The sequence below is a fragment of the Bufo bufo genome, chromosome 6 (assembly GCF_905171765.1).
Source record: "Bufo bufo chromosome 6, aBufBuf1.1, whole genome shotgun sequence".
Classification (NCBI taxonomy): Eukaryota; Metazoa; Chordata; class Amphibia; order Anura; family Bufonidae; genus Bufo; species Bufo bufo.
In genome coordinates, this window is record NC_053394.1 from 177,169,205 (window position 1) to 177,194,018 (window position 24,814).

Consider the following 24,814-nt stretch of genomic DNA (forward strand, 5'->3'; position numbering starts at 1 on the left):
AAGGTCCTATAGCTACACTGTAACATCTTAATTACTATATTTAGGTGACTGGTCACATGACTGTGACATCATCAAAGGTCCTCTAGCCACTAGGATGTAATATCTGCAGATAAGTGTCCATTGTACGTGCGAATTGTATTAATTGCATGTTACGAAAATATACACATTGTGTGTATTATGTAGTGTATATTGTACAGGGTCATATGTAATGACAGTATTTTATATACCTTTGTATCTATTGGTCTGTATATATGTGGATACATAATGTATGGTCATATACAGCGATAGTATAGTGAGAATCTAATACTATTTTATATATGTGTATCTAGTATAGTTATATAGTGTAGATGGCATTATAGCATGTGTATATATAGTGCAAGATTGGATATTGGGATTTTATATAGCTGTGTATCAGCTCCACTATTTAAAAGATATACATCAGGATTTTCTTAAGGCTCCTCTCCCTCATCCTGTGTTTCTCAGGTTCCTGAAGTATACATGGTAACTGTAAGTCTCCTTCACAAAAAATGAGCCTTTTCCTTAATGGCCCACAAAAGATGAACAAGGACAGAAAACATATGGCTGAGAGAATATTAAACCTCACACTGGAGCTCATCTACCTGCTGACTGGAGAGGTGAGGGATTCTGGAAATCATGTTGTATGTCATATCCATAAAGGGGTATGACCAGGGGGATGCATAATGGTAAAGCAATGCTTCTTCCTGTGCACAGGGTTACACACTAGTGAAGATGACAGATGAGGATGATGTATGGAGCAGGACCCAGAAGCCCATCACAGTGTCTCCATTATACTTGCTGAAGAATGAGAGCAGCAATGACCAGAAGATCTTAGAAATTACCAATGAAATCACTGAGCTGCTGACTGGAGAGGTGAGGACTGCTGACGATGCTGGGACATTGTACTGTAACACCGGGGTAGATATCTGAATGATAACAGTTATAACCTTCATCTGATAAAATCTTTCCACACAGCAGGGTAATAGTACAGTGTGGGCAGTTTCTGGCCATACTCTAATGTGATGCCATGGGCTCAGTTGCTCTGCACCTGCCATTCTACCCACAGCAAATGACAGCTGTAAAAAAGCTGATGCCATGCTGCAACTGCCATTTATTCCTCATATGCCATGTGCAATACCGAAAGCGGTACTTTAGTGAGTTTTATACAGCTGTAACATGTTGCTAAGAGGGTCTAAATCAGTTGCCGCTGTATGACAGCTAAGGGTCCCTAGGCCTGCCTTGTACAATAGTCAATTAGGCCCTGCATACGGTAGGACCTAATTAGCTTCCTATCAAATTTACACTGTAGTCCTCTAGTTGGAATAATGATGGTTTTAAAAAATGAAATGACATGTGATGTGAAAAAAAAATGTTTCACTTGCACATGCAAGTTTTTTTTGTCCAGCCGACAGCCGGCATCAGCAGCCGGATTTCCTTAACGGAGATGTGAACAAGGCCTTAGAATGCTGGGTCCAATCTGAGAATTATCTTATCTTCTAGTATTTTTATATAAGGTTCTCTGATAGAGAGAGAGGGCTTGTAACGCCCCTATTATTTGAGCTGAAGTCATAGCAACCAGATACTGCTTTTGTAAAGTGTTACATTGGTGGCTCGTACTTGACACTGCTTCGCTACTTTGGCCAGATACGGGCGACACTCCACTCACCCTGTGTGCAGCGTCACCTATTTTATTATGGGTTCCTTTCATGTATGTCTCCTTAAGCTAGTGGTATTCAACCGGTATGCAGTACGCCTGATGAAGGGACTGGTGATGTCTCCAAAGCTATGTAACATCATTACTTCTATTTTTGTTAGCCATTAAAAGGTATTAAACCTGCAATACTCTTATTTTGTTTCTCTTAATGAGAACACTAAACCACACATTATGACATGCTTCTTCTCCGGTCAGTACTGAGACTGTGTACGAAGTAAAGAATATTCTGGACATTGTAGGGATTTGCTCTGGTAGGCAGGGTAAGCGGATACAACACAGAGGCAAGACCACGGTTGAAAAACAAAAGTTCAGTTTATTCACACCAAAACAAGCAGAAAAGGAAAAACAACACTTTACAGAGTCTTGGTGTTAATTCACACAGCAAGATTCCACAAATCACCTGGCAGTCCACAGCAGGCGGCTCTCATGCAGCTCTCAGCCTGGCAGCGTGGCGGGTCTCCTCAGCTCCCAAAACACAGAGCTTCCACAGCTCCACTATCACTTGGAGGATCATACCACACCCAGCTGAGTTGAGTTTAAACCCCAGCCCAAAACTTGGCCTGGACGTGGGGAACAGCCACCCACCTTGCTCTTTGGCTGTTCCCAATAAGAACCGGCCTGGATTGGCTTTACAGTCATACTAAGTACAACAGTGTCAGCGAGCACTAGCTGCCGCCGACACACAAAATTACCGGTTCTTATCTCACCGAGGCCAGGAACCTCGGTGACACGTACCTTCCGTCAATGACGGACCCCTGCGCCTTCCTACAGCATGAAGAAGGTCAGAAGAAAAAACTTTGGATTTACTGGAAAGGTTTTGGCCTTGAGAGAGATTATATTCAGCAGAAAATATAATTAGGCTACTTTCACATTAGTGTTTTCAATTCCGTCATAGGATCTCCATAGCGGAAGAAAACGCTTCAGTTTTGTCCTCATTAATTGTCAATGGGGACAAAACTGAACTGAACGAAACGGAGTGCACCAAAATGCATTACGTTCCGTTTGGTCGTGCTCCCATTGAGGACAGAATAACACTGCAAGCAGCGTTTTTCTGTCCGCCATGTGGTGCGGAGCTACACGGATCCGTCCTGGCACACAATGTAAGTCAGTGGGGACGGATCCGTTTTCTCTGACACAATAAAAAACAGATCTGTCCCCCATTGACTTTGAGTGGTGTTCATGACGGATCCGTCATTGCTATAGAAGACATAATACAACCGGATCCATTTATGACGGATGCATGCGGTTGTATTATGGTAACGGAAGTGTTTTTGCAGATCCATGACGGATCCGCAAAAAACACTAATGTGAAATTTTTGCTTAACAGATTTCTGGGACTGTCTGGACCACTTCACTCATTCTGTCTGTGTTGCAATTCCAGCACTCTGGCAGTAGGTCTGGGCACCCTCTTATATGATATTTTTCATTGAACCTCTCCTCATTATGCAGTATTGCAAAGGTTAACCCTCCTGTGGTTCTGTGTGTGCTGCATTTAATTTGTCATTTAATCAGCTCTGCCACATATGCTGCACTTTGTCTCACTCACTGCCTGAGCAATAGGTTTACTAGCTTGCTGGATCCTGCAAAGGTGCTATGATTTGTTTGTGTTTATAAATTGTGTTTAGTTTCCAATTGCACCTCATTTGGAATTTCCCACAACATTAAATGCAATAATAAATGGTGACATTACAAAGTGCAACTTGTCCCGCAAAATAAGCCCTCATACATCTATGTGAATGGAAAACCAAAAAAGTTATGGCTTTAACCCCTTAAGGACTTGAGACGTACCGGTACGGCATGGTTCCTGAGTCCTTAAGGACCCATGACGTACCGGTACGTCATGTGTTGCTCCGATCACTGCTGCCCGGCGGGCGGTGATCGGAACCCGGTGCCTGCTCAAATCATTGAGCAGGCACCTTGGCTAAATGCGCGGGGAGGTCCCGTGACCCCCCCGTGTCGGCGATCGCCACAAACAGCAGATCAACTCAGACCTGCGGTTTGCGGCTTTTACCTGCGGTTGCGGCAGTGATCGGGCGTGCCATCGGGTCCCTATGCGGCTGTAGGGGGGACCTGATGGCATGGAAGGTAGCGCGATGCCTAAGGAAGACACACAGTATTACTCATACAGCCAATGCATTCCAATACAGAAGTATTGGAATGCATTGTAATGGATTAGACCCCCAAAAGTTCAAGTCCCAAAGTGGGACAAAAAAGAAAGTGAAAAAAAAGTTGAAAAAATAAAGTTTTCCCCCCCAAAAATTAAAAGTTTCAAGTAAAAATAAACAAAAATTTAATTTTCCCCAAATAAAGTAAAAAAAAAAGGTAAAAAAAAGGGGGTGGAGTATACATATTAGGTATCGCCGCGTCCGTATTGACCGGCTCTATAAACATATCACATGACCTAACCCCTCAGATGAACACCGTAAAAAATAAAAAATAAAAACTGTGCTAAATAACCAATTTTTTCGTCACCTTACATCACAAAAAGTACAACAGCAAGCGATCAAAAAGGCGTTTGCCACCAAAATAGTACCAATCTAACTGTCACCTCATCCCGCAAAAAATTAGCCCCTAACTGAGACAATCGCCCAAAAAATAAAAAAAATATGGCTCAGAATATGGAGACACTAAAACATAATTTCTTTTGTTTTAAAAAAGCTGTTATTGTGTAAAACTTACATAAATAAATAAAAAGTATACATATTTGGTATCGCCACGTTCGTATCGACCGGCTCTATAAAAATATCATCTGACCTAACCCCTCAGATGAACACCGTAAAAAATAAAAAATAAAAACTGTGCTAAATAAACTATTTTTTGTCACCTTACATCACAAAAAGTGTAATAGCAAGCAATCCAAAAGTCACATGTACCCCAAAATAGTGCCAATAAAACCGTCATCTCATCCCGCAAAAATAATACCCTACCCAAGGTATTTGCCCAAAAACTGAAAAAATTATGGCTCTCAGACTATGGAAACAGTAAAACATGATTTTTTTTGCTTCAAAAATGAAATCATTGTGTAAAACTTACATAAATAAAAAAAAAGTATACATATTAGGTATCGCCGCGTCCGTATCGACCGGCTCTATAAAAATATCACATGACCTAACCCCTCAGATGAACACCGTAAAAAATTTCAAATAAAAACTGTGCTAAATAAACCATTTTTTGTCACCTTACATAACAAAAAGTGTAATAGCAAGCAATAAAAAAGTCACACGCACCCCAAAATAGTGCCAATAAAACCGTCATCTCATCCCGCAAAAATCATATCCTACCCAAGGTAATCGCCCAAAAACTGAAAAAATTATGGCTCTCAGACTATGGAAACACTAAAACATGATTATTTTTGCTTCAAAAATGAAATCATTGTGTAAAACTTACATAAATAAATAAAAAGTATACATATTAGGTATCGCCGCATCTGTGACAACTTGGTCTATAAAAATACCACATGATATAACCTGTCAGATGAATGTTGTAAATAACAATAAATAAAAATGGTGCCAAAACAGCTATTTCTTGTTATCTTGCCTCACAAAAAGTGTAATATAGAGCAACCAAAAATCATATGTACCCTAAACTAGTACCAACAATACTGCCACCCTCTCCTGTAGTTTCTAAAATGGGGCCACTTTTTTGGAGTTTCTACTCTAGGAGTGCATCAGGGGGGATTTAAATGGGACATGGTGTAAAAAAAAACAGTCCAGCAAAATCTGCCTTCCAAAAACCATATGGCATTCCTTTCCTTCTGCGCCCTGCCGTGTGCCCGTACAGCGGTTTACGACCACATATGGGGTGTTTCTGTAAACTACAGAATCTGGGCCATAAGTATTGAGTTTGGTTTGGCTGTTAACCCTTGTGTCACGAACCGGCAGGACAGGTAGTGAATCCTCTGCACCAGAGAGGCGATGGCGCGGGTTGTACTAGAGGACCGGTTCTAGGCAGTTACTGGTCTTCACCAGAGCCCGCCGCAAAGCGGGATGGATTTGCCGCGGCGGTAACTACCAGGTCGTGTCCCCTAGTAACAACTCGACCTCTCTGGCAACTGATAAGGCATGGTACACAGGGAGAAGGCAAGAGCGTAGTCGGACGAAGCAGCGGTCAGGGCAGGCGGCAAAGGTTCAAAGGCGAGTGGACGGTAGCAACGGGTACGGCAACAGGTAAGGCAAACTAACATCATAGGGAACGCTTTCTCTGAGGCACAAGGCACAAAGATCCGGCAGAAGGCTGTGGGAGGAGAAGGTATAAATGGGCAGTGCACAGCTGCAGCCTAATTAAGTCAGCACTGCCTCTCACAACCTTAACCCTTAATAACCCCTTTGGACCAGGCACCAATCACTGGTGCACTGGTCCTTTGAATCTAAGAGTCCCGGCGCGTGCGCGCCCTAGAGAGCGAGGACGCACACGCCGAGAGGCTGGAGTGCTGCCTGGGGACATACGCTGTGAGCGCTCCGAGACCAGCAGGGGACCCGGAGCGCTCAGCGTAACACCTTGTTTTGTAACTGGAAAAAAACTCATTAAAATGGAAAATCTGCCAAAAAAGTGAAATTTTGAAATTGTATCTCTATATTCCATTAATTCTTGTGGAACACCTAAAGGGTTAACGACGTTTGTAAAATCAGTTTTGAATACCTTGAAGGGTGTAGTTTCTTAGATGGGGTCACTTTTATGGAGTTTCTACTCAAGGGGTGCATCAGGGGGGCTTCAAATGGGACATGGTGTCCAAAAAACCAGTCCAGCAAAACCTGCCTTCCAAAAATCGTATGGCATTCCTTTCCTTCTGCACCCTGCCGTGTGCCTGTACAGTGGTTTATGACCACATATGGGGTGTTTCTGTAAACTACAGAATCTGGGCCATAAATATTGAGTTTGGTTTGGCTGTTAACCCTTGCTTTGTAACTGGAAAAAAATTATTAAAATGGAAAATCTGCCAAAAAAGTTACATTTTGAAATTGTATCACTATTTTCCATTAATTCTTGTGGAACACCTAAAGGGTTAACAAAGTTTGTAAAATCAGTTTTGAATACCTTGAGGGGTGTAGTTTATAGAATGGGGTCATTTTTGTAAGCCTCGCAAAGTGACTTCAAACCTGAGCTGGTCCCTAAAAATTTGGTTTTTGAAAATTTCTGAAAAATTTCTAGATTTGCTTCTAAACTTCTAAGCCTTGTAACATCCCCAAAAAATTAAATATCATTCCCAAAATGATCCCTAAACATGAAGTAGACATATGGGGAATGTAAAGTAATAACTATTTTTGGAGGTATTACTATGTATTATAGAAGTAGAGAAATTGAAACTTGGAAATTTGCAATTTTTAAAAAAATTTGGGTAAATTTGGTATTTTTTATAAATAAAAATTATTATTTTTTTAACTTCATTTTACTAGTGTCATGAAGTACAATATGTGACGAAAAAACTATCTCAAAATGGCCTGGATAAGTCAAAGCGTTTTAAAATTATCACTACTTAATGTGACACTGGTCAGATTTGCAAAAAATGGCCGGGTCTTTAAGGTGAAATAGGGCTGAGTGCTTAAGGGGTTAAGAAGAAAGGGCGTAAAAAACAAAAACAGAAAACTGCCATGTCCGCAAAGTGTTAAAGGGGTTATCTGACCATTTGTAACTGATGGCTTATCCTCTGGATAGGTCATCAGCATTTGATTGGTGGGGGTCTGACATCTGATGGTCTGACACCCTGGTCTAGGGTAAGCAGCAAGAAGACTGCAGCGCTCATGCGAGCGCTGGGCCTTCTCAAACAGCTGACAATTGATGATCACTTACAAATAATCAGATAAACCCTTTACGCCCCAACACTCAAATAAGAAAACTATCCTTCTATAAATAGAATGATAGTTAAGCCGGTCTTTGATTGCCCCTGTGCTGCCAAAGGAAGCGCTTAATTTATGATGAGGTGCAGACCTTGTCATAAGTTAGGCACAGCTTCGACAGTCCATGCACCTGAAATGAAAACTATTCCAGCCCCTAACTGGAGTACTTTGCATTCCTCTTTTACGCCTGTTTCCTTATGTGGCAAGTACGGGGTAAAAACGTCTGTGTGACAACATTTTGTTCCACGGACATTAAAAAAAGGTTGTAGACTTAATAAATTACCCTCAATGTGCCGGGAATAAAAATTATAGTCCCTATGGTCTATTTCTTACAAGCACTACAAGCTCTTGTAAGAAGTAGACCATATCCTCCGCACACCATGGTTGGGGAAAATTGAGAAAGAGATGTCAGGGATGGCCAGACCAAACTACCTAAAGGCCCTTTTACAGGAGTAGTTATTATTTTCTCAAAATTGCTTAATTGAGCAAAAGTAATCAATTATCGAGTAGTGTAAAACCATTAAACAGTCAAATGAAAAGCAATAATCGTTTAGTTTGTTGTTCTTGTGATCACTGATGTAGACACCTAAATCATTATCTGTCGAATTCCTAAAAGGTTGTCATTTAAGTGGAGTGTCCAGGGCGGGGAGGGTGGTGGTGCAGCAGGGCCGACATATTTATTTATTCACGCCAATTTGTATGTAAACTCAACAATTCAGACAATAGGAGTGAGGGCCCTGCTCGCGAGAGCTTTCAATCTATAAGGAGATAGGGGTGAAACATGAGGCATAAGTGCTTGTACTATACCATGGTCCAGTCATCTTTTATATAGTATAGGGAAGCATATATCAGGCTGCCTGAGCCGAATCCAGTCAATACAAATATTAAGTGTGTTGGAATATATGGAGTATCAGGGCTATGGTTGGATGAGGGATACAGGTTCTAGGGGATAATGTAGAAGGGAGCAGAAAAGGGCTACATTAGGGAATGTCGTAGGCCTGTCTGTATTTAGGGCATGCTTTAAACTGTGGATGCTGGGAACCAATCTGTTGGTCAAGGGCAGTGTATTGCAGAAAACTTGTGCAGCGTGAGAAAAGTCTTGTAGGCGGAAGTGGAAAGTTTGGATTTTGAAGGTTGTTGGTCTGAGATCATTGATGGAGCAAAGATTGCGGATAGGATGCTAGAGTGACAGTGAGAATATGAGAATAGTGACATACGCTTGTTTGGCAAGATTAAGGACAGAGTTATAGGTTTTGAGCATGAACTTATAATAGAGGAAATCCACTGACAGACTTGATTTTCTCCAAAGACATTTGGCACACCTAGAACACTACCGAAGAAAATCGTGTTTTGAGACATGTGCCAATGCTGCCACCTTTTAATTTGTAGAGGGTACTACTTTATCCATTGTGCATTTAAGAGTTTTGTTGAAGTGTTAGGCAGCCAAATCAGGACAGGAGAGGGCAGAGATTGGGGATAGTGGTGGCTGTAGAAAGTCCAATAGAAGCTGAGTGTTAATAGTGTGTAGATACTTTAATTAATTCAAATGAGGTGCTCAGAGCACCGAAATGCTGGCCTAGTCCCTCGGAGCACCACTTTACCTCCAACTCTTTCCTTTGCCACACCACCTCCCAGTGAAATTGACATGGTCAGGCATCCTTAAATACTGTGATGCCTAGCCCTGAAATCTTGAACATGTGCCATCTGTGCATGTGCAGTGGAGATCTCAGAGAAGGGACGACTGCAAGAGTTCTTCACTCCTCAGATGCATTTGTGAGATTTCAGGGCCAGGTATCAGAGCAGTGAGGATGCCTCGTCTTGTCAATCTCATTGGAAGAGGGAGAGGTGTAGCAGCGCTTTTCCTTCTTCTGCAGCTTTTGTATTGAATGCTTTTAAAATCATGAAAACTGTATTCCTTTCAGTAGACAATACTTTCAAAAAATTTGGTAGGAGTGGGAGGGGGGGAGTTTTTTCTGTTCTGAAGTCTCTGGTTGGATTTTCCTACTAAATCTCTTTTCATGTATTAGGTTGCGATAAGATATCAGGATGTCACAGTCTTTTTTTCCATGGAGGAGTGGGATTATTTAGAAGGACACAAGGATCTGTACAAGGACATCATGATGGAGAACCACCAGCCCTTCACATCACTGAGTAAGAGAAGACTTTTCTTGACTATAAAGTAGAGCGGAGTTTTGTAGATCACCATGAAAGTACTATGCTTGCCTCTTTTACAGAGGGATCCAGTATGAAGAACATACTTGAGGGATTCTCCCCAGTAAGTACACAGAATTGTCCAGAGGAAAACTGCAATGATGACCTAGAGGATTATCAGGTAGATGAAGCTCTGATGTCACCGAATGCTATATATAATCTTGTTCCATCTCAGTTCAATAGTAATAATTTATTTTCATGTTTTAATGGTTATTAATGTTTTGTATGTTGGGAATTAGACAGACTATATGACTGATGTCAAAGATGAAGTTATGACAAGTGAAGATGAGATATATGAAGTAGTTATCCAGCAAAGTAAAGAGGAAGAAATTCTTACAGATTTCAACATTGGTGAGTGGGAACCAATAAATACTAAAAGTCATATTCCCATTGCCCAATCTCTGCAGCTATTATTGATTCCTTAAGTAAAATCTAATTGGAAAAAATATTTCTCCAGCAGAGGTCTCAGGAATATATATCATCTGGCATGAGCTCTTAGCAGGTAGAAAATGGAGACATCTACTCTGAGGTGTATATAGAATGGCAATGAAAAGTAAGAAAGAACCTTTCAGAAGGGGTGGGGCTGTGAAATAGCTCAATGCAGAGAGCACGTCGGCGAAGCTCCACCTCCAGTGCACCTACAGGAGCAGAAATTGGCAGATTAAAAGTTCATATTCACACTACTGATGAGAAAAGTTCCACAAAATGTGTGTGTGTGTGTGTGTGTGTGTGTGCTGCTCTCCATATCCCCTAATTGCTGCCAGAGTCTGTTTAAACACAAAAAGGGGGAATAACTGAGTTGTATAAAAGGATAGCATTTATATGTACAGAGAAGAATGTTATAGGGAGTGAAGGGACTTGAATTTGAAAATAACCTCCTAACCTGTATTTTATTAATGAATATATATATATATATATATATATATATATATATATAATGTCCCTGCGTCTTATGGGGTGAATACTAATGAGCGCTTCCATTATGGAAGCGCTCATTAGTACCGGAGGACCGGAAAGTGGTGAAGGCTCTGTACTCACCGCTTCCTGGTCCTTGGCTGTCGGCTGTGCAGTGGCTGCGCAAAGAGTGAGGGCGCTCTGTGATCTCACACTGTGCGCGCTGGTTCACAGCACAGCTGACAGCAGGAGGAAGAAGATCGTCGGAGGTGAGGAGCCGCGGCGTCCAGGAGCAGGAGAAGTAAGTGGTTTATTTATTTTGTGATCTGGGGCTGCGGATGCTGAATTATGGCTGGGGGCTGCTGAATTATGGCTGGGGCGGCTGAATTATGGCTGGGAGCTGATCACATATGGCTGGGGGCTGATATAAGTCATGGGGTCTCATCTGAGGTCTGATTGGGGGTCTTCTTTATATTGGGCTCTGATCTGAGGTCTTATTAACATTGGGGGATTTGATTGGGGCTGTGAGCTGAGGTCTGATTAACATTGGGGGTCTGATTGCTGATCTGATCTGAGGTCTAATGAAAAATATTTTTTTCTTATTGTCCTCCTCTAAAACCTAGGTGTGTCTTATGGGCCAGTGCGTCTTAGTTGCAATAAAAAGTATGTGAACCCTTTGGAATGATATGGATTTCTGCACAAATTAGTCATAAAATGTGATCTGATCTTCATCTAAGTCACAACAATAGACAATCACAGTCTGCTTAAACTAATAACACACAAAGAATTAAATGTTACCATGTTTTTATTGAACACACCATGTAAACATTCACAGTGCAGGTGGAAAAAGTATGTGAACCCTTGGATTTTATAACTGGTTGAACCTCCTTTGGCAGCAATAACTTCAACCAAACGTTTCCTGTAGTTGCAGATCAGACGTGAACAATGGTCATGAGTAATTCTTGACCATTCCTCTTTACAGAACTGTTTCAATATTCTTGGGATGTCTTTCTTGAGGTCATGCCACAGCATCTCAATCGGGTTGAGGTCAGGACTCTGACTGGGACACTCCAGAAGTCGTATTTTCTTCTGTTTAAGCAATTTTGTTGTTGATTTACTTCTATGCTTTGGGTCGTTGTTCTGTTGCAACACCCATCTTCTGTTGAGCTTCAGCTGGTGGACAGATGGCCTTAAGTTCTCCTGGAAAATGTCTTGATAAACTTGGGAAATTATTTTTCCTTCGATGATAACAATCCGTCCAGGCCCTGACGCAGCAAAGCAGCCCCAAACCATGATGCTTCCACCACCATACTTCACAGTTGGGATGAGGTTTTGATGTTGGTGTACTGTACCTCTTTTTCTCCACACATAGTGTTGCGTGTTTCTTCCAAACAACTAAACTTTGGTTTCATCTGTCCACAGAATATTTTGCCAGTACTGCTGTGGAACATCCAGGTGCTTTTGTGCAAACTGTAACCGTGCAGCAATGTTTTTTTTGGACAGCAGTGGCTTCCTCTGTGGTATCCTCCCAAGAAATCCATTCTTGTTTAGTGTTTTACGTATCCATATATTCGCTAACAGGGATGTTAGCATATGCCAGAGACTTTTGTAAGTCTTTAGCTGACACTCTAGGATTCTTCTTCACCTTATTGAGCAGTCTGCGCTGTGCTCTTGCAGTCATCTTTACAGGACGGACACTCCTAGGGAGAGTAGCAGCAGTGCTGAACTTTCTCCATTTATAGACAATTTGTCTTACCGTGGACTGATGAACAGCAAGGCTTTTGGAGATACTTTTATAACCCTTTCCAGCTTTATGCAAGTCAACAATTCTTAATCGTAGATCTTCTGAGAGCTCTTTTGTGTGAGGCATCATTCACATCAGGCAATGCTTCTTGTGAAAAGCAAACCCAGAACTGGTGTGTGTTTTTGATAGGGCAGCTGTAACCAACACCTCCAATCTCATCTCATTGATTGGACTCCAGTTGGCTAAAACCTCACTCCAATTAGCTCTTGGAGATGTCATTAGTCTAGGGGTTTACATACTTTTTCCAACTGCACTGTGAATGTTTACATGGTGTGTTCAATAAAAACATGGTAACATAAAAATTTTTATGTGTTATTAGTTTAACCCCTTAAGGACACATGACGTACCGGTACTGCATGTTTCCCGAGTCCTTAAGGACACATGACGTACCGGTACGTCATGTGTTGTTCCGATCACTGCCGCCCGGCCGGCTGTGATCGGAACAAGGTGCCTGCTCAAATACTTGAGCAGGCACCTCGGCTAAATGCGCGGTGTCAGCGATCGCAACAAACCGCAGGTCAATTCAGACCTGCAGTTTGCTGCGCTTTCTGCAGTTTCTGGACCGCGGGGATCAGAAACGTTAGTATTCCTAAAATATATATGTTTCACCCCCCCCCTGCACCCCTGAATGATTTTATCCCGGTGGGAGGTGCAGGGGGGGGGGGTTGCGGGCGGTGCGATCCCCCGCCCGCCTCCCCTTGAAAAATCGTTGGAGGCCAGTGGGTATACCAGGGTGTCAGCACATTGCTGACACCCTGGTATAAATGGCTGACATCTGTGATGCGATGCCAGCCGTTTAATCCTTTCCATACCGCGGTCCGTACGGACCGCTGTATGGAAAAGGTTAACATCTCAGGGAGCTCCCTCCCTCTCCCATCGGGGGGCTGCTGTGCCTTTGCAGCCCCCCGATGGAGAGGGAGAGAGCCCCCAGACAGCCTACCTCCTTACCCTTCCACGTCTGCGCAGTTGTGGCTACAAATGAGCAGACGGGGAAGGTTCCCATGGCAACAGGACGCCTTCTCAGGCATCCTGCTGTCCATGGTGCTGAACAGATCTGTGCTAAAGGCATAGATCTGTTCAGACAAAGTGTAAGTAAAATACAGTACAAAACACTATATGGTGTACTGTACTGTATTATACAGACATCAGACCCACTGGATCTTCAAGAACCAAGTGGGTCTGGGTAAAAATAAATGTAAAAAAAGTGGAAAAAAAAGTAAAAATCAAAAAACATATTTATCACTGATTAAAAAATAAAAAAATAAAATTCCCTACACATGTTTGGTATCGCCGCGTTCGTAACGACCTAATCTATAAAACGGTCATGTTACTTTACCCAAACGGTGAACTCTATAAAAATAAAAAATAAAAAACTATGATGAAATTGAAATTTTGCCCACCTTACTTCCCAAAAAAGGTAATAAAAGTGATCAAAAAAGTCGCATGTACGCCAAAATTGTAACAATCAAACCGTCATCTCATCCCGCAAAAATCATACCCTACCCAAGATAATCACCCAAAAACTGAAAAAACTATGGCTCTTAGACTATGGAAACACTAAAACATGATTTTTTTTGTTTCAAAAATGAAATCATTGTGTAAAACTTACATAAACAAAAAAAAAAGTATACATATTAGGTATCGCCGCGTCCGTATCGACTGGCTATATAAAAATATCACATGACCTAACCCCTCAGGTGACCACCGTAAAAAAATAAAAATAAAAACGGTGTAAAAAAAGCAATCAAACCATCATCTCATCCCGCCAAAAATTAGACCCTACTTAAGATAATCGCCCAAAAACTGAAAAAACTATGGCTCTTAGACACAAACTTTTTTTTTTGTTTTAAAAATGAAATCATTGTGTAAAACTTACATAAATAAAAAAAATTGTATACATATTAGGTATCGCCGTGTCCGTGACAACCTGCTCTATAAAATTACCACATGATCTAACCTTTCAGATGAATGTTGTAAATAACAAAAAAAAAACTGTGCCAAAAAAGCTATTTCTTGTTACCTTGCCGCGCAAATAGTGTAATATAGAGCAACCAAAAATCATATGTACCCTAAACTAGTACCAACAAAACTGCCACCCTATCCCGTAGTTTCTATAATGGGGTCACTTTTTTGGAGTTTCTACTCTAGGGGTTCATCAGGGGGGCTTCAAATGGGACATGGTGTCAAAAAAAAACAGTCCAGCAAAATCTGCCTTCCAAAAACCGTATGGCATTCCTTTCCTTCTGCGCCCTGCTGTGTGCCCGTACAGCAGTTTACGACCACATATGGGGTCATAAATAATGAGTTTTGTTTGGCTGTTAAACCTTGCTTTGTAACTGGAAAATCTGCCAAAAAAGTGAAATTTTGAAATTGTTTCTCTATTTTCCATTAAATCTTGTGCAACACCTAAAGGGTTAACAAAGTTTGTAAAATCAGTTTTGAATACCTTGAGGGGTGTAGTTTCTTAGATGGGGTCACTTTTATGGAGTTTCTACTCTAGGGGTGCATCAGGGGGGCTTCAAATGGGACATGGTGTAAATAAACCAGTCCAGCAAAATCTGCCTTCCAAAAACCAAACGGCGCACCTTTCACTCTACGCCCCGCTGTGTGGCTGTACAGTAGTTTACAGCCACATATGGGGTGTTTCTGTAAACGGCAGAGTCAGGGCACTAAAGATACAGTCTTGTTTGGCTGTTAACCCTTGCTTTGTTAGTGGAAAAAATGGGTTAAAATGGATAAATAGGCAAAAAAATGAAATTCGCAAATTTCATCTCCATTTGCCAATAACTCTTGTGCAACACCTAAAGGGTTAATGAAGTTTGTAAAATCAGTTTTGAATACCTTGAGGGGTGTAGTTTATAGAATGAGGTCATTTTTGGGTGGTTTCTATTATGTAAGCCTCACAAAGTGACTTCAGAGCTGTAGTGGTCCCTAAAAATTGGGTTTTTGTAAATTTCTGAAAAATTTCAATATTTGCTTCTAAACTTCTAAGCCTTGTAACATCCCCAAAAAATAAAATATTATTCCCAAAATAATTCAAACAGGAAGTAGACATATGGGGAATGTAAAGTAATCACAATTTTTGGGGGTATTACTATGTATTACAGAAGTAGAGAAACTGAAACTTTGAAATTTGCAAATTTTTCAAATTTTTGGGTAAATTAGGTATTTTTTAATGCAAAAAAAAAAAATTTTTTGGACTTCATTTTACCAGTGTCATGAAGTACAATATGTGACGAAAAAACAATCTCAGAATGGCCTGGATAAGTCAAAACGTTTTAAAGTTATCACCACTTAAAGTGACACTGGTCAGATTTGCAAAAAATGGCCTGGTCCTTAAGGTGAAATAAGGCTGTGTCCTTAAGGGGTTAAGCAGACTGTGATGGTCTATTGTTGTGACTTAGGCCTCATGCACACGTATTTTTTCACGGTCCGTGATCCGTGACCGTTTTTTTCGTCCGTGGGTCTTCCTTGATTTTTGGAGGATCCACAGACATGAAAAAAAAGTCGTTTTGGTGTCCGCCTGGCCGTGCGAAGCCAAACGGATCCGTCCTGACTTACAATGCAAGTCAATGTGCAATTGCAAACGGATCCGTCCCCCATTGACTTTCTATGTAAAGTCAGGAGTTAATATACCATCGGATCAGAGTTTTCTCCAATCCGATGGTATATTTTAACTTGAAGCGTCCCCATCACCATGGGAACGCCTCTATGTTAGAATATACCATCGGATTTGAGTTACATCGTGAAAACTCATATCCGACAGTATATTCTAACACAGAGGCGTTCCCATGGTGATGGGGACGCTTCAAGTTAGAATATACTACGAACTGTGTACATGACTGCCCCCTGCTGCTGGCAGCACCCGATCTCTTACAGGGGGCTGTGATCAGCACAATTAACCCCTCAGGTGCCGCACCTGAAGGGGTTAATTGTGCGTATCATAGCCCCCTGTAAGAGATCAGGGGCTGCCAGGCAGAAGGGGGCAGACCCCCCTCCCTCCCAATTTTGAATATCATTGGTGGCCAGGGTGCCCCCCCCCCGGCCCCCCCTCCCTCCCTTTATTGTATTATCATTGGTGGCCAGTGTGCGGCCCGCCCTGGCCCCCCCTCCCTCTATAGTATTATCATTGGTAGCCATTGTGCGGCCCCCCCCTCCCTCCCTTTATTGTATTATCATTATTGTATTATCATTGGTAGCCAGTGTGCGGCCCCCCCCCTCCCTCCCTTTATTGTATTATCATTGGTATCCAGTGTGCGGCCCCCCCGGCCCCCCCTCCCTCCCTCTATTGTATTATCATTGGTAGCCAGTGTGCAGCCCCCCGGCCCCCCCTCCCTCCCTTTATTGTATTATCATTGGTAGCCAATGTGCGGCCCGACCCCCCTCCCTCCCTTTATTGTATTATCATTGGTAGCCAGTGTGTGCCCCCCCGGCCCCCCCTCTATTGTATTAATATCATTGGTGGCCAGTGTGCGGCCTCCCCTCTCCGTATCATTGGTGGCAGCGGAGAGTTCTGATCAGAGTCCCAATTTAATCGCTGGGGCTCCGATCGGTAACCATGGCAACCAGGACGCTACTGCAGTCCTGGTTGCCATGGTTACTTAGCAATATTAGAAGCATCATACTTACCTGCTGCGCTGTCTGTGACCGGCCGGGAGCTCCTCCTGCTGGTAAGTGACAGGTCTGTGCGGCGCATTGCTTAATGATCTGTCACTTACCAGTAGGAGGAGCTCCCGGATTTTCGGATCCGTCTGTATGAAAGTAGCCTACGGACACGGATCACGGACACGGATGCCAATCTTGTGTGCATCCGTGTTTTTTCACAGACCGATTGACTTGAATGGGTCCGTGAACCGTTGTCCGTCCAAAAAATAGGACAGGTCATATTTTTTTGACGGACAGGATACACAGATCACGGAGGCGGATGACAAACGGTGCATTTTCCGAGTTTTTAACGGACCTATTGAAAGTCAATGGGTCCGCAGAAAATCACGGAAAACGGAACAACGGCCACGGGTGCACACAACGGTCGTGTGCATGAGGCCTTAGATGAAGATCAGATCACATTTTATGACCAATTTGTGCAGAAATCCATATCATTCCAAAGGGTTCACATACTTTTTCTTGCAACTGTGTGTGTATATATATATATATATATATATATATAAACACAAAATAAGAAATTTAATCAAATACAAATACCACAAATACAAGAAAAAGAAAGGAAAAGGTGTAAAAAAGACCTCTTAGGAGACATCTTATGTGGCAAAAAAATAATGAAATTAAATTACTTCAAAAATTCAGTTATACATAAATGTAACGTAATGTGAATTTGAAAGATTTGATAAAGAATAAGCTTACGCGCGCTAACTGAATAAATATATTTAGTAAGTGATTAAATATGCCATAACACAAAAAAATCACATACTGAATAATAAAAAGTAAATAAACATCACTATTCTAAATATGCAACATGCAATATGGGGTGGCACTCCAGTCGCCATGTCGTAGCACATGGACTACACCCCAGGGTGTACAAGAAATAGGGCAAATCAATACTTGCATCCTACCTAGAATGAAGTATTTAATGAAGTGCCCTGAGGGAATGTGTGTCACAGAGTTTAAACATTTTAACCCCTCCTCCAGTGTGCAGCATGAATGTGTCTGAGATCACTCAGGATGGGGGATGGGTACTAAATTACAAGGCACATCATAACAGAATGGTAATAATGAAAGAGAACGGAATTAAAGGGACAGAACCAATCAGTATTTAAAAAAATACCCTTAATTTTACTTCCTGCCTAGAATGTCTCACATGAGTGAATATGTTTCATATAGGAATATGCAATATTTTATTTTATTTCTGAAATCAATGACATTTGTTTTTATTTCTAGCAGATGACTACACCAAAAACCTGTCAGGAGATCTACTTTTTGCTCCAGATTACACAGTAGAATATAATGATACTTATGAAGAATACGCCATCACCTCACATATACCTTCAGCCTTTCAGCCTAATCCCACTGATTACCTGGAATCTTCATTTGATAAGTCACAGAATGATCCACAAATTATAGGTCACAGAGGAGGTAGAATATTTACTTGTTCTGAATGTGGGAAAAATTTTAAGACCATAATAAATTTTTCTGCACACAAGAGAATTCACAGAAATGAGAAGCCATTTTCATGTTCAGAATGTGGGAAATGTTTTAACCATAAATCAGATCTTGTAAGACATCAAAGAATTCACACGGGGGTGAAGCCATTTTTATGTTCAGAATGTGGGAGATGTTTTACTGTAAGATCACATCTTGTTGACCATCAGAAAATTCATACAGGGGTGAAGCCATATACATGTTCAGAATGCGGAAAATGTTTTACCAGGAAATCACATGTTGTTAGACATCAGAAAACCCACACAGGGGAGAAGCCATTTTCATGTCCAGAATGTGGCAAAGGTTTCAGTATAAAATCACATCTTGTTGGACACCAGAGAACTCACACAGGGGAGAAGCCGTTTCCATGCCCAGAATGTGGGAAATGTTTTACTTTAAACGCACAGCTAGCTGGACATCGGAGAACTCACACAGAGGAAAAGCCATATTCATGTCCAGATTGTGAAAAATGTTTTGCTCAGAAATCAGCTCTTGTTAAACATCAAAAACTTCATAGTGCTGAAACGGTTAGTATATTTAGATTGTAGGATTTACTTTTATACAATTTTTTTTAAAGAAGAAAATCTAAAGAAAGAACCCCAACAATTCCACCCTCATCAATAAACACTGTGAATAATATATAAAGAGTTCTTCTATAAATTTCCCAGGAGATCAGCAAATGTATCCACTTTTCTCACTGGCATCAGATCAGACGCGAGTCATAACTGTGAGGCAACAGGTTACATCAGTTCTCCCCCATTGATATACAGGGTGGGCCATTTAGGCTGGGTTCACACGAGCGTGTCCGGATTAGGTCTGGATGCGTCCCGGTGTGTTGCGGCAAACCCGCGCGAGTAGGAATGCAATTGCAGTCAGTTTTGACTGCGATTGCGTTCCGATGTTCAGTTTTCATCACGCATTGCACCCGCACTGAATCTGGACCCATTCATTTCAATGGGGCTGTTCAGATGAGTGATTATTTTCACGCATCACTTGTGCGTTGCGTGAAAATCGCAGCATGCTCTATATTCTGCGTTTTTCACGCAACGCAGGCCCCATAGAAGTGAATGGGGTTGCGTGAAAATCGCAAGCATCCGCAAGCAAGTGCGGATGCGGTGCGATTTTCACGCATGGTTGCTACGGTGATGGACCATGTGATTTGAGCATGTGATCTGACGTCACCAAAGGTCCTTTAGCCCACAACTCATCATACTGGGAACTTCGCGAACAAGAGGAAAAGGTGAGTTAATTTGTTTATTTTTTTTAACCCCTCCAGCGCTATTTTACTAAGCATTCTGTATTCAGAATGCTATTATTTTCCCTACTAACCATGTTATAAGGGAAAATAATACAGTGAATAGACTGTCACCTAGCAACCATGCGTGAAAATCGCACCGCATCCGCACTTGCTTGCGGATGCTTGCGATTTTCACGCAACCCCATTCACTTCTATGGGGCCTGCGTTGCGTGAAAAACGCAGAATATAGAGCATGCTGCGATTTTCACGCAACGCACAAGTGATGCGTGAAAATAATCACTCATCTGAACAGCCCCATTGAAATGAATGGGTCCAGATTCAGTGCGGGTGCAATGCGTTCACCTACCGCATTGCACCCGCGCGGAAATCTCGCCCGTGTGAACGCAGCCTTATATGGATACACCTTAATAAAATGGGAATGGTTGGTGATATTAACTTCCTGTTTGTGGCACATTAGTATATGTGATGGGGGAAACTTTTCAAGATGGGTGGTGACCATGGCGGCCATTTTGAAGTCGGCCATTTTGAATCCAACTTTTGTTTTTTCAATAGGAAGAGGGTCATGTGACACATCACACTTATTGGGAATTTCACAAGAAAAATAATGGTGTGCTTGGTTTTAACGTAACTTTATTCTTTCATGAGTTATTTACAAGTTTCTGACCACTTATAAAATGTGTTCAATGTGCTGCCCATTGTGTTGGATTGTCAATGCAACCCTCTTCTCCCACTCTTCATACACTGATAGCAACACCGCAGGAGAAATGCTAGCACAGGCTTCCAGTATCCGTAGTTTCAGGTGCTGCACATCTCGTATCTTCACAGCATAGACAACTGCCTTCAGATGACCCCAAAGATAAAAGTCTAAGGGGGTCAGATCGGGAGACCTTGGGGACCATTCAACTGGCCAACGACGACCAATCCACTTTCCAGGAAACTGTTCATCTAGGAATGCTCGGACCTGACACCCATAATGTGGTGGTGCACCATCTTGCTGGAAAAACTCAGGGAACGTGCCAGCTTCAGTGCATAAAGAGGGAAACACATCATCATGTAGAAATTTCGCATATCCAGTGGCCTTGAGGTTTCCATTGATGAAGAATGGCCCCACTATCTTTGTACCCCATATACCACACCATACCATCAAACAGTCTTGGAGGGATCTATCCAATGTGGGTTAGTGTCAGACCAATAGCAGTGGTTTTGTTTAAAGGGGTTGTCCGGGACCAAATGTTTTTAAAAAAAACACGTTTACTCACAATGTACAACTAAGTAAAGGCCTCCATACATTTTCAGCTATTTTTGCCACTTCAATGTGGCTCCAGCGGTCCCCCACTCATTGTTTATATATCTGTTTATCTTTACCTGACTTCCGGCTGCACTGCCCTGTGGGTCCTGGGGCAGCGCAGCATCAGGTGGTTACAGCTGTCTCTCTGCTCCGCTGTAACTCCGCCCCCTCATTAATATTCACCTCAATTCATCCAGAAGCTCGCGGAGCTTAGCGGGTTAAGGGACGGGGCTTAGCGGGATGTCGGTCAGCCACTGTAACTCCGCCCCCTCATCAATATTCACCTCAATTTATTCTGAAGCTCACCAGACTGGAGGGGCGGGGCTGAGCGGGTTGTCAAGGGGCGGGGCTGAGCTGGTTGTTAAGGGGCGGGGCTTAGCGGGATGTCGGCCAGCCGCTGTAACTCCGCCCCTCATCAATATTCACCTCGATTCATTTGCTGCCAGTAACGTCACCGGGCTCCCTGAGCAGCGGAAGAGAAAGCTTTGCTTGCCTGCAAGGGACCCGGTACGTCACTGAGGAGAAGAAAACAGTAACTTCCGGCGATGAATTTCAAAGATGAAAACAGGGCTGCAGAAATCTGTGACAAAGGTACTACCTGCTTGTATGTAATGTGTATGCCACACTTGTACTATTAGAGCAATGTCCCCAATCCCGGACAACCCCTTTAACTTCACCATTCACATAAAAGTTTGCCTCATCACTGAACAAAATCTTCTGCGTAAACTGAGGGTCCTGTTCCAATTTTTGTTTTGCCCATTCTGCAAATTCAGTGCCCCGATCTGGGTCATCCTCGTTGAGATGCTGCAGTAGCTGGAATTTGTTAGGGTGCCATTTGTGAGTAGCTAATATCCGCCGAAGGGATGTTCGACTAATGCCACTCTACAGTGACATGCGGCGAGTGCTACACTGTGGGCTCTTGCTGAATGAAGCTAGGACAGCCACTGATGTTTCTTCATTAGAGACAGATTTCATGCGTCCACATTTTGGCAAATCCAACACTAAACCAGTTTCACGAAACTTAGCAAGCAGTTTGCTAACTGTAGCATGGGAGATGGGTGGTCTCGTAGGGTGTCTTGCATTGAAATCTGCTGCAATGACCCGGTTACTGCGTTCACCAGACATCAACACAATTTCTATCCGCTCCTCACGTGTTAACCTCTGCAACATGTCAATGGCTGTAAACAAAGAGAAACTTGTAAATAACTCATGAAAGAATAAAGTTACGTTAAAACCAAGCACACCATTGTTTTTCTTGTGAAATTCCCAATAAGTTTGATGTGTCACATGACCCTCTACCTATTGAAAAAACAAAAGTTGGATTCAAAATGGCCGACTTCAAAATGGCCGCCATGGTCACCACCCATCTTGAAAAGTTTTCCCCCTCACATATACTAATGTGCCACAAACAGGAAGTTAATATCACCAACCATTCCCATTTTATTAAGGTGTATCCATATAAATGGCCCACCCTGTACAATAAGAAAACAGAGTCCTACCTTTTTTTTTTATTCCCTGTGTCATCTGTCATGTGCCTGTAGAAATTGGAGGATATGTTCTTAGCAACATTTCTACTAGAATTTTTGTTTGAAGAGTATGCAAAATGCTATAGATATGGCGAACAATCCTTGCAATTTTTTTCCAAGTTTATTATTTATTTATTTACATTTACTGATTACATTTTCTATTGAAATCTTGAATAGAAAACAATAAATAAAATTGCATTTAATACATTTTATATGCAGTGTAAATTACTGAACATTGTTAGTGACAGCTACAGTGGTCTCCTAGTTAGATGCTACAGCTGTCACTCGGAGCAAGGGGCAGGGCTGTGAAATAGTTCAATGCGAGAGCACTTTTGAGAAGCTCCAGTGCACCTGCAAGAGCAGAATTTGGCATATTAAAATTTCATATTCACACTACTCCTGATGAAAAAAGTTCCACAAAATGGGTGTGTGTACTGCTCTCCCCCAGCCACTAACTAGTGCTATTAACAGTTTAGCATGATTAAAATTGCTGCCAGAGTCCCTTTAAACACAAAAGGGGGAATAAATGAGTTGTATGACAGGATAGCATTTATTTGTACAGAGCAGAATATTATGTAGTTGCTATAGAGGAGAATCCTGAGTGAAGGGACTTGAATTTTAAAATAACCTCCCAACCTGTATTTTATTTTAAAGGGGTTGTCCGGGTTCAGAGCTTAACCCGGAGAAACCTCAATTTTTACCCAGACAGCCCCTCTGACTTGAGCATCGGAGCAGTTCATACTCCGATGCTCTCCTTTGCACTGCGCTAAATCGCGCAGGGCAAAGGCTTTTTTGTTTACAATAACACTCTGCACGGCAGCTTCTGCCCGGCAGTGTGTTCGATGACGTCACTGGCTCTGATGGGCGAGCTTTAGCGCTGCCCTAGCTGTTTTACTGGCTAGAGCAGTGCTAAAGCTCGCCCATTAGTGCCAGTGACGTCACCGGGCTCCCTGAGTAGCCGGAAGAAGAGGCTTCAGTGCTCCTGCAAGGGACCCGGTACATCACCGAGTCTAAGAAAACTTCACTTCCGGCGAAGAATTTCCTATAAGAAAACGGGGCTTTAGAAACATGTGGAAAAGGTAGGACATGGATGTATGTTATATGTATGTCTGTCTTGTACTAATGGAACAAAGTCCTCAATCCCGGACAACCCCTTTAAGTTTAGGTATAGAAAAAACAAGCAATACATTTGTCTGTGATTTCTTGTCACTGCTGTTCCAATACCTTCTAGGTCCCTAACTGGTCTCTGCTTCCAGGTGCCTCATGACACACAGAGAATACATACACAGCCAATCACTGGCCGAAGCGGTGACCTGCCTTAGCCAGTTTTTGACAAAGTGGGCATTTCCTGGTTGTCAAGAGACTAACAGGTGTTGGAGAATCAGGATTAGATTTGGTGGTCCGCCATATTGTCATAGTCAGACATCTTATATTTCTATCTCAAAGTGAACCTGTCACCTCCAAAACACATTTTAAACAGACATCGTTACCTTACAGTAGCCCCCAGTGTGTTCCTAATCATGTTTTTCAATCCTCCACTGGTTGTTGTATACTTTATAAAAACGCTGTTTTAATCTGTTTTCGCTATCCTCAGTCAGCTTGAAGTCAAGGGGGCAGCGGCCTCCTTGCTTCAAGTCAAGCTAAGCCCGCCCCTTACCTGTCCTCCCTTCACTGTGATTGACATCCTGCTGTGAGGCTGGCTGAGTGTGGGAGCCGGAGACGGGATCGCGCAGTGACAAGGAGCGCACCGTGCATGCGCGAGACTTGCACGATCCCAGCCTCACAGCAGGATGTCAATCACAGTGAAGGGAGGACAGGTAAAGGGCGGGCTTAGCTTGACTTGAAGCAAGGAGGCCGCTGCCCCCCTGACTTCAAGCTGACTCTGAGGATAGCGAAAACACCGATTTAAACAGCGTTTTTATAAAGTATACAACAACCAGTGGAGGAATGAAAAACATGATTAGGAACACACTTGGGGGCTACTGTAAGGTAATGATGTCGGTTTAAAATGTGTTTTGGAGGTGACAGGTTCCCTTTAACCCCTTAAGGACACAGCCATATTTCACCTTAATGACCAGGCCATTTTTTACAAATCTGACCAGTGTCACTTT

General features: G+C 42.4%; 1 protein-coding gene across 3 annotated transcripts; it reads left to right on the forward strand.

Moving 5' to 3' along the window:
* Positions 1 to 64: 64 nt before the first annotated feature.
* LOC121003401 (oocyte zinc finger protein XlCOF8.4-like) lies at positions 65 to 19,394 on the forward strand. Of its 3 annotated transcripts, XM_040435243.1 has the most exons (8): positions 65 to 122; positions 484 to 635; positions 733 to 891; positions 9,594 to 9,717; positions 9,801 to 9,898; positions 10,017 to 10,128; positions 18,371 to 18,565; positions 19,209 to 19,394. In XM_040435243.1, exons 2-8 carry the CDS (start codon positions 528 to 530, stop codon positions 19,253 to 19,255), a joined length of 843 nt encoding a protein of 280 aa, XP_040291177.1. In that variant the 5' UTR covers positions 65 to 122; positions 484 to 527; the 3' UTR covers positions 19,256 to 19,394. The 3 variants fall into 3 exon arrangements, with proteins under 3 accessions (XP_040291177.1, XP_040291175.1, XP_040291176.1); XM_040435241.1 differs by having other exon boundaries at positions 18,371 to 19,394; XM_040435242.1 differs by having other exon boundaries at positions 18,374 to 19,394.
* The last annotated feature ends 5,420 nt before the right edge of the window (positions 19,395 to 24,814 follow it).